We start from the raw sequence: 16074 nt of genomic DNA, 5'->3' as shown, positions 1-16074 counted from the left end.
GAGACTCTTCAATTGTCGAACTTAGCTTTGACTATATCGCCTGTGAAAATCAACATCAGAGTACAAAGAAGTTGGGATAAAATAATATTCCAAAAGATTCTTACCCCGAGAATGTCTATGTTTGTCCACATTCTGGTGACGATCGACTTGTGAACCACAGCGGCGACCTTGGTTCTCTTCATCAAACAAAGCCACTGCTATGACAACTTGTTCATCTTCTTCTCTCTGCAACATATTTCTTTCATATGCTCTACGGCTTCTGTCATTTGTTTCTCGCTTTTGTCTCTCCAAGCATCTCCTAAAATCTTCCATTTGATAATGGAGTATGAATTCTAAACTCTGAGAAATGAAAATATAGAAAGATGTGGTGTGAGAACTATAAGCTCAGCCTCTTGTTTTGTAGAAAATTTTGGGCAGATAGAGATGCCACGTGGCTTGATTTGATTGGATGAAAATCTTATCTGAAATTTGAAATTCATCCGAAATTTGAATTTTGAAATTTATCTGAATTTTAAATTTTGAAATTCATCCGAAATTTGAACTCAAATTTATCTGAATTTTGAATTTTGAAATTCATCCGAAATTTGAATCCGAAAATTTTATCCGAAAATTTTATCCGATTATGAATAGTCTTGACACGTAGGAACCCAAAAATCTTATCCAAATTAATTATTGAGGGAAAAAAATTTGTGAAAAAAAAAAATTAATAATAATTACCCTTTATCACGACAACGAGTAGAAACATACAATATTATTTGCAAGAGCAACTACTATTCACATGAATAGTTGTTGCTTTTATACAACTTGCATTGGATGCTGTGGTAGTGTGGTGTGTGCTGTCGAAAAAGTTGGAACCAATATATAATTAAGGGAAGAAAGAACGAAAACGCCAAAGTTTACTACTTTTTGTTGGGTGGAATTGGACTCCATTCATAGACAGAAAGAAATTGCTCTACTGATAAAGAGATTTTCTCATCAATCAATCTAAAAACTAGATCTGGTTTACTTGTTTTCGTTTTGGCGAAGAGAGAGTAAGTAGTAGAGAGAATGGCTGAGGCAGTTGTTTCCTCTGTGCTCGAAAGTGTCAGAGACTTCACCATTCAGGAAGCCAAGTTCTTGTCTGGAGTCAGCCATCAAGTTGAGGTTGCACAAAATGAGCTGCAATTGATGCAGGGCTTCCTAAAAGATGCAGATGCAAGACAAGGACAAGATGAAACAGTTCGTATTTGGGTTGCCAAGATTAGAGATGCTGCTTATGATTTGGAGGATGTCATCCAAACTTATGGCTTGAAAGTGGTTTCCAAGAAGAAAAGAGGCCTCAGGAATGTTCTCAAAAGATTTGCCTGCATCTTCAAGGAAGGGGTTCATCTTCACCAGATTGGGGCAGAAATTGAGAATATCACCACCAAAATTTCGGCGTTGAGATCGAGTTTGCAGAGTTATAACATAAAGGAAATAAGGGACAGGGACAGCGGTGGTGGTGAATCTTCCTTGCAATTGCATGAGAGGCTAAGGAGAAGTTATTCTCATGTTGTTGAACGTGATGTTGTTGGGTTAGAGTCCAACGTTGAAGAATTGGTTATGCATTTGGTGAAAGATGAAAATCGTCATCAAGTTATATCTATTTGGGGGATGGGCGGTTTAGGGAAGACCACCCTTGCAAGACAGCTTTATCATCACAAAAAAGTAAGGCAGCATTTTCATAGTTTTGCTTGGGTCTGTGTATCTCAACGGTGTCAAGTACGAAATGTTTGGGAAGGAATTCTGTTTAAACTGATTTCTGCTACCAAGGAACATAAACAAGAAATTAAGGAAATGACTTATGATGAAATAGCAAAGAAGCTTTTTCGTGTCATGGAAGAAATGAGATGTTTGGTGATTCTTGATGACATTTGGAGTATCGAGACATGGAATCTTTTGAAGGTTGCATTTCCAAATGTGGAAACAGAGAGCACAATACTGCTTACTACACGCAATCAAGCGGTAGCTTCGCTCCCAAATAGAAATGCTTTTCTCCACAAACTCCAGCCACTCAATGAGAATGAGAGTTGGGAACTACTTGTGAAGAAAGCAATACCTGCGAAGGCTGAAATCGGTATTTTCTCACCCTTCATCTTTTCTTTTCCAGTAACTTAGTTAAATAGCGAGCCACACAGAAACCATTATATTGCATATGACACAACTTATGTAGTGTTTTTTCAGTCATTGTTGGGATTACCCTTTACAATTTTATAAATTGCCTTACTTGGTGACACATTTGTTAGGTAGCAAGATGGATGGTAATTTGTCTTATGCAATTGCAAATTTCCCAGCCTTCTCTTCAATCCAACGATATCCCATACGTTTTTTTTGTGTTGGTGCAGATTTAATTTTTAATTGTTTTCCATTTGGCATGTATTATAAAATCCAAACTTATAATAAGATAAAAAATATTAGTAAATTTTGGGATTTAACATTTTTAATTTTAAATCATTCGAGCAAGGAATATCCACTACAACTGCTCACACTACAAGTCTGTATTTGATTTTTTTTTTTTCTACATATTTTTCAGACTTGGGAATGTACAGAAACTTAGGATGGAAGATGCTTCAACATTGTAAAGGTTTGCCATTAGCCATTATTGTGCTTGCTGGAGTTTTAGCCAGAAAAAACTCCATTAGAGAATGGGGGAGAGTGTCTGCGAATGTTCATGAATATATAAGCAAAGGCATCAGACAAGAAGAAGAATATGAAGGTGTATCACGAGTGTTGGCATTGAGTTATGATGACCTACCGTATTTCTTAAAACCATGTTTTTTATATTTAGGTCATTATCCTGAAGACTGTAATATTTGGGTGAGCGAATTGACTAAGTTATGGGTGGCAGAAGGTCTTATCTCCTTGAGACAACAAAGACATGGTTCGGGGGAAACAATGGAGAATATAGCACGTGATTACTTAAGTGAGTTGGTGGAAAGGTGTTTGGTTCAACTGGGAACAAGTGGTTCAACTGGGACAATTAAAGGTTGTCGAATCCATGATCTTGTACGAGATATGTGTTTGTTAAAGGCAAAAGAAGAAAGCTTTCTCCAGATTAACAATTCTTTGCAAGAAAATACTTCTTCTGTGGCAACCGAGGCAGGACAATTGGGGAAAATTCGAAGACTTGCAATTTACTTGGATGAGAAGGCAGATAGGTTGGTTTCTTCAGGAGATGAAACAAATGGGCACGTAAGGTCTCTATTGTACTTTTTGTCAGAAGGATGGATGCCAAAAAGTGACAAAAGATTATTATATCCGTTGAAGGATTTTAAAGTGCTTAGAGTTTTGAAGGTTGAAGGTCTTTATGGAGTAGAAGTAAAGTTGCCAAGTGAAATTGGAAATATGGTACACTTAAGGTTTCTAAGTGTGAAGGATAGCAATATAAAAACGTTTCCGTCATCCCTAGGTAATTTAATATGCTTGCAAACTCTTGATTTTCGTGTTCCAGCTTATGTCCACATTGTCATCCAAAATGTGATAATGAAGATGAAACAATTAAGACATTTATATTTACCTTGGAATTACGGAGCAAAAGGTAAGCTGGAGCTGTCTACTCTTGGCCATCTACAGACCTTACATAACCTTTCAAGTAAGTATTTTGATTTGAAAGATGTTGGTAGATTAACCAATCTTAGAAAACTGAAAATAATATTGTCAAGCTCTTTGCAAAATCTAGAGGAAAACTTAAAATCTACAAGCAGCACGCTTAACTGTATCCGGTCTCTAATTGTGCAAAATGACACGAATAGCGGTCAAGAGCAAGCTATGCAAATGGTATCAAGCTGTCGGGGTATATACAAATTGACGTTGGATGGGCCAATCGCAGAATTACCGAAAGAGCTACACAACTATCCAAACCTCACCAAGTTAGTATTGCGGAGTTGTGGTCTCAAGGAGGACCAAATGGGAATACTAGAGAAGCTGTCAAACCTAACAATTTTGAAGCTTATAGGAGAATCTTTCGAGGAGAATACAAAGATACTGGTTTTCTCCAAAGGAGGCTTTCCTTCTCTTGAATTTCTTGATGTTTCTAGTACGCACCAAATAACAGAGTGGAGAGTAGAGGAAGGAGCCATGCCTCGTCTCTGTCGATTGAACGTCGTGTTTTGCTTTGGATTGACTACACTTCCAGATGGACTGAGATATCTTACTAATCTCAGGGAATTAACCATCACATGGATGCATAGAGAACTCCACCGTCGGATTGAGGAAGATGGAGAGGTTTCTATAAAATTCAACATGTACCTTCCCTTGTAATTGGAGAACCATTCCCCTACTCCTAACCACCACCGATGCAATGATGGCAAGGTAATTTCTTTCTTTTGATTTTTTAATTTTAAAGGGAAATGGGTGGTTTGGTTTGTGTTTATTAGTTATAAAATGAAGCACCGAGAGAATATTAAAGTAGAAAAGCCAACAGAATATGGGCTTAGCTACGTTTTCTTTCTCCATTTTTATTGCCTTTTGCTTGTGCTTGTGACTTGTGTTGTGAGTGAGAAGCTTAAGAGCCAACAGGTTAAATTTCCTTATTTTCAGACCATATATCTTATAATAATATTTGATTTGTTTTCTTTGTCCATTTTTGCTTGTGAGTCCTGTCTCCTAAGCCTTGTCATTTTCCAGTTTCCAAATATTTTATTAATTATATGTTTCTTTGTCCATTTTGATTGCTTTTTTGCTTGTGCTTGTGAGAAACTTTAATCTAAAAGCCAACAGGTTAAATTTCCTTATTTTATTATTTATAAAATGAAGCACCGACACCGAGAGCACAATATGATAATTCTATCACATTCCAAAATCTTATAATAATATTTCAAGGCATGTTAAAATACATCACCGTTAGATTTAGATGTTCCTTTTGAAGTCAATCAAGTAAGAGTTGAATATTTATGTGCATTTCAGAATCTTTGAAATGGAGAATCTTTCCATTGCTACACGAACAACAATTAGAAAACTCCAGTCCATAAGCAATATGATTTTTTTTCTAGTTGATTATGTTAACAAGTTATCCCTTGTTGTTTTAGTAAAAACATAAAACACAAAGCTTAAATATATACTCTCTTTTTTGGCATACTGGATAAATTATTACGTACAAGTAATTATTTTGGAGTAGTAGATTGAAATGAGTGTTTTTATTTACGAAATGTAGTACAATATTACTACTATATTCATTTTGGAATGCAAGTTTTGACAAGTAAACTGCTGCAGGTAGGAACTGATATTCAGAAAGTATGTCGAAGCTCTGCAGCAGAGAGAGCATGTGCGAAGCTGAACTTAGCTGGAGAAGAAAGAAATGCTCTGTGAAATCAAGAGGAGCAAAGATGTGGTCAAGTAGTTTAAAGTTCGTTACAAGCTTTTGGGTCTAGTGTTTGTCCAACACTACATTTATATTACACAACTGAAATTATTGTATTTGTATTCCTCTTTCGTGTCTGCTTTCAATTATGAATATTTGAGCTTGTGGGCATGGCATGATGCCTTTGTTTATTTCACGGTTAGCATTCCCAACTTGGTCCCATGTGCCATATGATATGATTTTATCTCTGTGAGACATACATTTATGAAATTGATATACTGTAATGGATGATGCTCCAAAATCGATATACTGTAATGGATTTCGTTTATAAGTTTTTTAAGTGTCATTGGCCCCCAAGATAGGACATGTAAAAGAAGTCAGATATTTCCCAAGGCGAGTCGTTTTTAATGCTGCCCTCCCTGCACTCTGAAACATACGCACCCCAAGGAATTAACAACAAACTCAGACCTAAAGTTTAAAATACCTGCCCCTTGACTGAACCACTCTAACAAGCAAATTTAAATCTCTATGAGTTTTTTACCCTAAATAATCTTCAAAAGTGAAGATACCACAATAATGGGTATATAACTAAATATCTCATTAAACTTCAAATGTCCAGTATGTGTCAATTGGCAAAGGAGGCAGCTTCAAAAGTCCAATGCTCCATGAATAACAATAAACCAGGACTGAAATAGATTAAAGTTTCAGATCAAGATTTGCTGCATAATTGAAATACAGGATTGAAGGAAACCCTGCAAAACAAAAATCAATTAAGGCACGATGATCATCTTCATCTTCTTGTTGCCTGACCTTCACCTTTGGCTACACTTGAAGATTCCCAAGAGAAACAAGAAAATCCATTTCAGAATCATTTTAATTTCTACTTTCTAATAACATAATACAAAAGAATAACCTAAAAGACAAAGAAAGATAAATAAATGAAAAATGAACACAAACCTTTCTATTTTCCTCTCCTTCTCTCCTGAGAGCTTCTTTAGTTGTTGGGCTCTGAATTTTGGGATTATTCAAAAAGATGGGACTAAATTGCTTTATGTCTTTCTTCCAAAAAGAAAAAAACAATTGCTTTCTGGGTTCTCCCTCTTGTTCTATAATCTAATATGATGATGGAGAGGGCAAGAACCCTTTGTGAATGTATTCGTGCTCTGTTATCTAGTGCTTTCACAAACACAGAAACAAAACTTCTGTAAACTTTCACTTATAATGCAACCTAATTTAGTCACTTTAATAAGAATAAATTTCTTCTTTATGTGAGAGACAATTACAATTACAAACACTAGAGTGCAAGCATAAAAAAGAAAAGGAAGATCATTCTGTCTCTGTATAATCCACTAAAGTACAAGCACTAATCTAGAGGCTAGTTAAAACTATGCACAGATTATCCCGGAGCTTGGTTACAACAAAGCCAAAGTGTATCCTGCATCAGCGTGTTTCACTCAACGTATATACTATTTGACTGACCAAAAAGATAACTCTCTATATAAACAAGTTGAGTGGAGATTTGAAGATAAAAGACTAACTTAACTCCATGGCCATTATTATATCAGCCTCGTCCTCTCTCTCATCACTTGCTCCAAGTTATTTTTCAAACCCATCAACTCTTCCAAATCGTTACAACCTTCAATGTTGATGTTCGACAAAGCCTTCAATATCTGTATAATCCACTAAAGTACGAACACTAATCTCGGTTTTTTCCTATTTTTTTTTAAAAAATAAATAGTATAGCCGTTCGGCTATACAAGGTTTTCCCTTTTTAAAAAAAATAAATAGTCTAGCCGTACGGCTATACTCGGTTTTTTTAAATTTTTAGAAACAAATAGTACAGCCGGGTGGCTATACTCTGTAATCGCGGCTACTTTCTGTAGTCGGATGACTGAGCGTGATGTTTTCTCGTATAACACCATGATTACCAGGTTGATGCAATGTGGGATGTGGATGGTGCAAGGCAAGTCTTTGAGAGGATGATTTATATAGATGCTGTCACTTGGAATTCAATGGTTTCCGGGTATACTCGGTTTTGTCCTTTTAAAAAAAACACAAATGAATAGTATAGCCGCGCGGCTATACTCGGGTTTTCGTAATTTTTAAAAAAGAAATACTATAGTCGAGCGGCTATACCCGGTTATTTATTTATTTATTTTTAAATAGTACAGCCGTTCGGCTATACGCGGCTTTTAATTATTTTAAAAACAAATAGTATAGCCGCGCGGCTATACTTGGTTTGTTCCTCAGTTTTTAAAGTCAGAGAAATAGTGTAGTTTTTTTCCAAGAAATAGTATAAGGTTCTTGCTATGAAAGGCAATTAGTAATTACAAACAAACCACATGATGTTGCAATAAAAGAAGGCATACCTAATTTAGAAGCAGTAGTTCACTCAATTATGAGCACTGATCTAATGGTTACATCCCTGGTTACGAAAAAGCTCATGCTGTTTCATGAACAAACAGGAAGATCTATTATGTATCAGAGTAATTCATTCAAATAAGAGTGCCAAACTAATGGCAACTAAAAGACACTCGATTTCCCGTAGAGCTTGGTTTTCCATTTCTAGGGGGTCGTCTCTGGCTTGGAATTGTTATCTCTGACCCTTTCCTTTCTTTAAGAGAGTTCTCATCCTTGGACTTCCTGGTTTTTGTAGAATTTTCAGTAATATGGCATGGAAAACATTGTGTAGGTTTCCTAACCAAGTTATGATTCTTCAGAGCTGATGGTCGTTCTGCTTTGATCCTGTTTTTATTTCCGATCACCGTATCATTTTCTGAAACAAAATAACCAAACACAAAGGTAAGCAATTGTACATGATGTTGATCATATTTTTAAATAGATATACTAATGCTGCTGAAACACCCGCACAGCCTAGGATTAGGAACATGCTGCTGTTTCAAGTACTACATATCAGCCTCAATGTTTATCAGTTTATGCTAATTTCTTCAATCTATCTGAAAGAAACATCTTAATTATTTAGAGATTAGCCAAATATGATTACATCGCCCCCATCACTTTGAGGAGTTCATTGGATATCAGACAATAGCTAATTATTAAGCGTCTGCCATGTTCTGTTGTATAATGGACAGTCAGCATAATAGCCAACAAGCTGTCTCCCAGAACCAAAAAGTAGGATCCAGTAAAAAGGTAGGATCCAGTATTATTATCAAAGATCCCATCCTCAGCTTTTCAATTTTACACTTACTGTACAATATCTGCTCATTAAGAGTTGAGAGTCCATATCATTACGTCAGTTAGATAAGTGTAAACCACAAAGCCTGATTGCAAGAAATACCTTGATATAGATTAAAAAGGAAGAGAAATTACCAGGACTTGATAAGACGGCACGCGGCCTTGGGATTGAGCTGGCTCTAATATTCTGTTTACTCAGCTCTTCCATTTCACTGTCCTTCATTTCTCCTGTCAAAAGACACATTCAAATGTCAAAACTGGAAGATATACCATACAGAAAGAAAATCTTTTTCCTCCTAATAAATATGATAGAATCTGTATTGTCACGAAGCATATGATTTTGTAACTAAACCTTCAGCTACAGATATTGATGGCATCACTACACTTGGGACATAAGATTTTGGAATTCTTGCAATTGTAGGGGGAGAAACATCTTGGTGCTCCTTCTCTGTAGATAAAATCAAACGTCAAATTACCCAAAGACCAATAAATCCTCAGGAAAAATAAAAAATGATATGAACAAACATTTTATCCTAACATTAAAATAGGTAAAGCGAAAGGGGAAGGGAAGTAATGCTTCTATAGTGAGGTAGTATTTAAAAGAATGGCATCATTGCTCCGGAGTTAGGATTGGTCAAAGGAGTAAATCAACAATACAAGCTCTGATAACTCAATCTGAAATCAGACATTTAAACTGAGACTTTTTTCTGAGAAAAAACATATACTGAACCAACGGCCTGAGCTTCATCTACGAAGGTCAAGCCACATGGACGAAATTCGTCTGGAAAACCAATAATGAATCATGAGGACTAATAAACATTTTCCTAGGGCTTTAATGTAGGTATACAATCTACCACTTTCCTTAACTTGGAAGTGATACGCATGCCAATCCTAAACTGATAAACTGATCACCCAAACAAATAGCAAACTGGATTATAATAAAGTACATTCTTCCTCATTCCAATACACAGAATATCGCATGACACACTTTTCTGGACCCTACCATGTATGTTTAATCACAGTTCTAAAGAGTATAGACCATTTGTATATTTTTATAAGAGAGAGTTTTGTTATCAATAAAAATCATGAATTTTCATTTTCTTCTCACATTTTTTTGTGCAATTCTCATGCTCAGTATTACAACGAAACAGGAATGAAATGAAACAAAAAGGTTTCTTTACACTTTCTTCAACTTGACAACTGCAAATTTAAGAACAATTCTAAATATAAAAGGTTTTATTACAAATGAATTCAAAGATACAAATGAGACTGAGCAATCAAGGTTTCAGAGCTCAATTCTGCGGTAGAAATGGCAAAATCCATGAGCAAAACAACCGAAATTTATAAAGCAGGAGGCTTCAAAAGTCCTCTTACTCAATACTCCATGGATAACAATAAATCACGACTGAAATAGAACTCAGAAAGCAAAATTTTTGTAAATTGATTAAACTTTCCAAACTAGGAATTACAGGATTGAAGGAAAACCTGGGAAACAAAAATCAATGACGGCACGACGATCATCTTGGTCTTCTTGTTGCCTGACCTTCACCTTCGGGTACACTTCAAGATTCCAGAGAGAAACAAGAAAACCCATTTCAGAAATTCTACTTTCTAACAACATAATCCACCCAAACAAAGAACCCAAAAGACAAAGCAAGCCAACTAAAATGAAAAAAGAACACAAACCCTTTCAGAAATTCTACTTTCTAACAACATAATCCAAACAAAGAACCCAAAAGACAGAGAAAGCTAAATAAAATGAAAAAAGAACACAAACCCATTTCTTTTTTCCTCTTCTTCTTTCTCTTCTGAGAGCTTCTTCAGGTGTTGAGGGAAGTATAGAGTGGAGGGTCCAATATGCCCAAATGGGGTTTTGGACCATGAAGTCAATGGCTCTGAATTTTGGGAATATTCAAAAAGTTGGGACTTTGTTTTCTGGGTTTTTAAACAAAAAAATAATTGCTTTCTGGGTTCTCTCTCTTATTCTATAATCCAATATGATGGTGGAAAGGAGGAACGTGGAAGGAATCATTCGTCAGGTCAAAGAGGCTCAAGTTTTAGACTGATGATTTCTTGAAGGCAGTCACAGTTGATCACGCCTCTTAGCAAATTGTGACGTTTTGCTAAGTCAGATGTCAACGCGCAACCAACGGCTTCTTTGTTATGAACGGCATGTCGTTTTTAGCCAACGGCTTCCTATTCGTTAAGGGGGAATTCCATTTCAATTCAAAGTTGGAGAATTAATAAAAAAAGCTTCCACTAGGATTAAAGACTCCAAATAAATTTATCTTCAGTTGTCTACAAAAGTAATGTGGAACAATATGAGTTTGAATTTGGATACTTTCGATTGACCAACTAAATTCACTGAGTCTGAGGTTGAGTTAAGATTTTTCAATTTAATTTTGTTAAAGAAGTCGAATTAAAGTCTTCTAAATTTCTATACAATCATACAAAGGAGAAGGAAATCGAACTTAAAATCTTGGGTGCAGGGTAAATACTCTTAACTACTTGAACTACGATTCATAATCATTTTAAACTTTGCAAACTGGATTCCGATAGAAGCAATAGGAGGATGCCTCCTATCCTAATTCCTTTACTTGTAAGAAAGGAATGGGTGCATTCTATCCCTTGCATCATAAATCTTTGTGGTCTCTATCTCTATCAATACTCACAAAATAGATGAGACCTTCAAGCGCTCCCTCAAGCTTAAATCACGCACATATTTAATATGTAGACTTGAATGCAACACATTAAATATAGCAACGCCAGTGTTTAATTCCCATCAAGCTATCCAAGTGGAAAGTGGTGGTGTTTTCTGCCAGCATTGATTTATGTAGTCTTTCATAATCGAAGAAGCAAATTGGTTTTTTCCTATTTTGTTTCTATATTCATTAATTTGTCCCTTTTATAAAATGTCAAATTACTCACGATAATATCACCAATATTATAAAAACATTATTATTTTTTTAAAATGTATGAAGTTTGCATATTAAAAAACACATATTTTTCGTATAATTAAAAAGTATATGCACGGATGGAATTATGAATTTTTTGATCGGTGGGCTAGCTTAAATTTGCATCTTCAAATTTAATGATCTTTTTTTTAACTTAAAATTTCTATACTTTTTCTATTAATTAAATTACAAATTAAATCATTTAAATCACACTAGTTCATAACTCCATTGACTAAATTTCAATAAACTTTAAATCATACCTTTGCAGTTTGAATCCATTTGAATCTCTTGGCATCAATCGAATAAGCTTCACAAATGCGAAGTGCAAAAAATATAAATAATTAAATTTCACATATATAATCGTTATAAACACAAGAACAATAGAATTAAGTTAACATACTATTCTGTCTTTGAAAGCCTCTTTCCACCTGTGAGTTTCAATTACTTACTCCGTCTGCAATTATAGGTTAAAAAACTTGCGAGGGTTTTTATTGAGTCCATGTTAAAGAGCTTTCCCTTTTTCTTTGGTCAAAAAAGGATATTTCATTAAACACCGCCAAAAGGGAATGCAAACAGACTTGAGGAAGAAAAAAAAAATCCCTAATGTATTGTAGTTGATAGTGGGCTATATAGGTTTTTATTTATTTATATTATATATTATTCATCAAAAACTTACTTTGCGAACAAAAAACCAAAAGGCAGCATACCTGTTGTTGGTGGACCACAGCCTCGGTTGTGGTTCTGCCCTTTGGTATATGAAAACACAAATATTTAAAATAAAAAATACGTACATACGGATATAATACACAAATTTATTAACTAGAGTCATAATATTTACACCAATCGAGAAACACCAAAATTCGTTTTTGGTATTCCAATTTCCTTTTTCATATAGCCAGTTGTATCCAATTTGACATTGGAGGCATGATTGTCTTATAAAGCATTATTATATACTCAATTAGAGGGGAAAAAAAAAATACTTTACCTAGAGTTTACTCCAACTTAATTGTAGGTCAAGCAAATTATACTTACAAGCTCAGATAGCCCATGTTTATGACGTATTTTAACATGTGCTCTAAAATTAAAAGGGCCTAAAGCTTTCTTATTTATTTACTTGATTCTTTTCGCTTTCAAAAAGCCCAACTTGTACAGCTCAAGGCTCCTCCTTGCATGCATTTTATTTATATATATGTCATAAAATCTCCTACAAGCCACATGATGTAAACAGTGGAAAGATAAACAAATACAGGATTATAATAAAATAAAAAGAATCTAACTTCCCATTTGAAGAAAGCATGAGAAAAGAGGAAAGTAAGTGATATATGCACGCCACATCTACCTTTCTCACACTCCTTCGTACATGAGGAGTGCGTGAAATTACTTTTCAAGTGTAAATAACATTATCTAAAATGAAGTAGATGAATAGTATTGGATCTAGCATTTTACTTTTGCATATTAACTCTTTTACATGGCTTGAGATAAGTGGAGATGTGAGTTAAAATGGGTATGATAAAACTACTCCATTAGTTTTGGATTACGGATTCTAATGCTTAACCCGCATTAGTTTTGAGTTTTGACTCATTATGTGTTGGTAAACGCAAAGAAAATCAAGAAACATAAGAATTCAAATATCTATGCGTTAGTAAACTTAGATGAAGTCATGAATCAGAATAATTACAATACTCATTCTGAATAAGTAAACATGCCACATAAAGTTATTAAATGGGCGCACCAAGTTTCATGTATCATATCTTGTGGATTATGGAAAAATATGCAATTATATGTTTTGGTACTTGTGATTGTGAACTAGTAATATTTGAGAAGTAAATTTAGGTTTTACCCATAAAAAAACTTTCACTTTTGGAAAAAGCCAAAGCTTTTTCAAAAAAGACAGAAAAACCTCTCAACTTTCAAACCAAAGACATGCAAATGTAAAGGATTCCTTAGGAAATCAAAAAATAAATAAGGGCAATTTTGTCCATTTCGGCTTCTTTTAAAATTTTTCTCTCTCCTTTGGGCTTTTCCAAAGTCTCCCTATTTGAGAAAGGGGAACAAATCATCATCACAACGCAACATGTAAGGCAAGAATGGTACAAGCATACCAATTACAAATGAATCAAAATTTTGTAAAGAGGCTTTGCCTCCAAGTTAACCAAGTCTTTTGCAGATTTTAGGCCGATGGGCCTACATCCAAACTTATAATAAGGACCACTGATCTCCTGGACCCCACGATCTACCCTTCAATTACTCAAAATATGATGTACTTCAGTCAAAGTTCATAACTTTCTTCTCCCCCAAAATCAGAATCCTTTTCTTTCATACTGCTGCTGCTTCCCAACCCAAAACCTTCTTTAAACAGGGAATATTTATTCTCCTTTCGAGATTATTATTTTATATATACCATTTTGTTCTCATTCTCTTCAAACATTTAAACACTGCTTAAAATAAAGCTAATTGTCCATTCTCCCCATAATAATAATTTATTTACTACTCTACCATCAATTATACAATGTACATTTTCTGGACCCTGGTGTAAAAAAAGATACCCCTCGCCCCTGCCATGTACAGAGAGGTAGGCCATCCAAAGCCAAAGAGAAGGGGAAAATCCCAGGCACCACAGCTCTGCACCATACAAAACCAGAAACCAAAACCAAAACCAAAGCCAAAGCCCAAAACCCGAACTTTTTCAGCAAAAAGAAGCACAAAAATCACAGTTTCAAGCACAAAGCTTCAACCTTTACTCAGCTCTCAGCTGGGTTTCTCTCAAAACCCCCAAAAACACCTCCCAGACCTTCCAAAAACTGACATGATTTGATACAAAAAGGAACACAGCAAATGGGTTTTCTCTCAAAACCTGTTCCCAATTTCTTCCTTTATTTGCTTTTGTTCTTCTTCAGTCTTCAGCTCATCATCCCACTTGCTGAATCTGCTACTGATATCACCTCCTTGGTCTACAAGGGCTGTGCAAAGCAGACCTTTTCAGATCCAACTGGGGTTTACTCTCAATCCCTCTCAGCCCTTTTTGGGTCTTTGGTTCAACAGTCCACCAAGGCCAAGTTTTTCAAAACCAACTCTGGCAGTGGCCAAACCACCATCTCTGGTCTCTTTCAATGCAGAGGGGACCTCAGCAATTCTGACTGTTACAACTGTGTGAGCAAATTGCCACAAATGTCTGATAATCTCTGTGGCAAAACCATTGCTGCAAGGGTTCAGCTGATTGGGTGCTACATGCTCTATGAAATCTCTGGTTTTGCCCAAATTTCAGGCATGGAAATGTTGTTCAAGACTTGTGGGGGAACAAATATTGCAGGAAGTGGGTTTGAAGAGAGAAGGGACACTGCCTATACAGTGTTGGAGAATGGTGTTGTGAGTGGCCATGGCTTCTATACAACAAATTACCAACAAGTTTATGTCTTGGGGCAGTGCCAAGGAGATGTGGGAGACTCAGATTGTGGTGAGTGTGTGAAGAATGCTGTGCAGAGAGCTCAGGTTGAATGTGGGAGTGCCATTTCAGGCCAAATCTATCTCCACAAGTGCTTTCTTAGCTATAGTTATTACCCAAATGGGGTTCCCAGGAGATCCTCCTCATCTTCATCATCATCTTCTTCATCTTCATCAGGTAAAATGGAAGTCAGATTTTGTTCTTTTGGATTTGGGGCTATGACTTTTTGTTTTTACAATTTGTCCAATTTCTGGTTAGGTTGTCAAAGAGGGCTTTTTGTTAAGTTGGGTAACTTAGATTAGTGTTTCTCTCTCTAAGAATGGTTTCCATTATATTGATCTGAGTTTTGAATGTGCTTGATTGAAATAGGGTCAGGAAATACAGGGAAGACAGTGGCTATCATTTTGGGAGGAGCAGCTGGAGTTGGGTTTCTAGTCATATTTTTGTTGTTTGCCAGAAATTTGATGAAGAAGCATGATGGTATGTGAATTATATACATACAAGAATATGAGATGCATCTTATTTCTGCTTTTAATTTTTATTGTTCTGATTCTAAATTCTAATCTACCATGGTTGGATCATGTTATTCTGTGCAGATTATTGATAGGAGGACCTGGGTTTCTCAAGAAGCAAGCTTCTTTTAAAGTGGTGGATACTTGCAACAATTTTTTGTTTTGTTAATTTTCTCTCTCTTTTTTTTTTTTTTTGGTGCTTCTAGAGAGAAGAAAATGAGGTTTTTGTGGTGGATAGAATTGGCAAAGGCAGAGTAGGGAAGGAGGAAAAGAAGCATTTAGAGCATGAAATTCAGAAAAAATTTCACCTCCGTGAAAAATTGATGTAGGAATGAATGTTTGTCATTTTGAAATGGATGGAAAGAAGAAAAAAGAAAAAAAGAAGACAAAAAAGAATAGGGCAAGGACGAACATATTTTGGCCTCTTTTCTTTGTTTATTGTTTTACCTTCCATGTCCCTGATGAGTCATGTGGGTGTGTGTTTCTCTTTTTTCTCACTTCCCCGATTTCTTCACAACTTTTATGCTTTTTAGAAAGTTGCAAGTTGCAAACTTCTCTTTCTTTCTTTCGCATGAGCGCACATAACACAGAGCACATACTTTTTAATTTATTTATTTTTCTGGGTTTTTTTTTTCTTTTGTAATTTATTTATTG

The 16074-nt window shown here is 35.4% G+C and overlaps 3 protein-coding genes across 4 annotated transcripts; 2 read left to right on the top strand and 1 right to left on the bottom strand.

Moving 5' to 3' along the window:
• LOC18789635 (probable disease resistance protein At1g58602) lies at positions 874-5645 on the top strand. Its single transcript, XM_007226693.2, is given in 5 exon segments — positions 874-2095; positions 2552-2859; positions 2862-2921; positions 2923-4329; positions 5230-5645. Coding segments are annotated over 4 exon segments (2772 nt in total). The 5' UTR covers positions 874-1047; the 3' UTR covers positions 4279-4329; positions 5230-5645.
• On the bottom strand, positions 7645-10577 carry LOC109947871. Of its 2 annotated transcripts, none has more exons than XM_020559185.1 (5): positions 10290-10577; positions 9998-10072; positions 8865-8960; positions 8648-8737; positions 7645-8093 (listed from the first exon to the last, which is right to left on the bottom strand). In XM_020559185.1, the coding sequence occupies exons 1-5, from the start codon at positions 10291-10293 to the stop codon at positions 7831-7833; spliced, it is 528 nt and encodes a 175-aa protein (XP_020414774.1). In that variant the 5' UTR covers positions 10294-10577; the 3' UTR covers positions 7645-7830. The 2 variants fall into 2 exon arrangements, with proteins under 2 accessions (XP_020414774.1, XP_020414771.1); XM_020559182.1 differs by having other exon boundaries at positions 8648-8740; positions 10290-10574.
• LOC18790799 (cysteine-rich repeat secretory protein 3) lies at positions 13906-15979 on the top strand. Its single transcript, XM_007223126.2, has 3 exons — positions 13906-15085; positions 15278-15388; positions 15505-15979. The coding sequence occupies exons 1-3, from the start codon at positions 14302-14304 to the stop codon at positions 15510-15512; spliced, it is 903 nt and encodes a 300-aa protein (XP_007223188.2). The 5' UTR covers positions 13906-14301; the 3' UTR covers positions 15513-15979.

This window comes from Prunus persica, chromosome G1 (assembly GCF_000346465.2).
Source record: "Prunus persica cultivar Lovell chromosome G1, Prunus_persica_NCBIv2, whole genome shotgun sequence".
NCBI classification, from domain to species: domain Eukaryota; kingdom Viridiplantae; phylum Streptophyta; class Magnoliopsida; order Rosales; family Rosaceae; genus Prunus; species Prunus persica.
Note: the sequence above shows the minus strand (reverse complement) of the source record. Positions and strands in the feature narration are given on the sequence as shown.

What these genes read in the sequence shown, in the direction of transcription:
- LOC109947871 (XM_020559182.1), bottom strand. An exon ending in ATCAATATCTGTAGCTGAAG is followed by an intron (nt 8,741 to 8,864) that starts GTTTAGTTACAA and finishes GTCTTTTGACAG; the next exon opens with GAGAAATGAAGGACAGTGAA. An exon ending in TGCCGTCTTATCAAGTCCTG is followed by an intron (nt 8,094 to 8,647) that starts GTAATTTCTCTT and finishes ATTTTGTTTCAG; the next exon opens with AAAATGATACGGTGATCGGA.
- LOC18790799 (XM_007223126.2), top strand. Translation starts at nt 14,302, where the DNA reads ATGGGTTTTCTCTCAAAACCTGTTCCCAATTTCTTCCTTTATTTGCTT. An exon ending in ATCTTCTTCATCTTCATCAG is followed by an intron (nt 15,086 to 15,277) that starts GTAAAATGGAAG and finishes TGATTGAAATAG; the next exon opens with GGTCAGGAAATACAGGGAAG.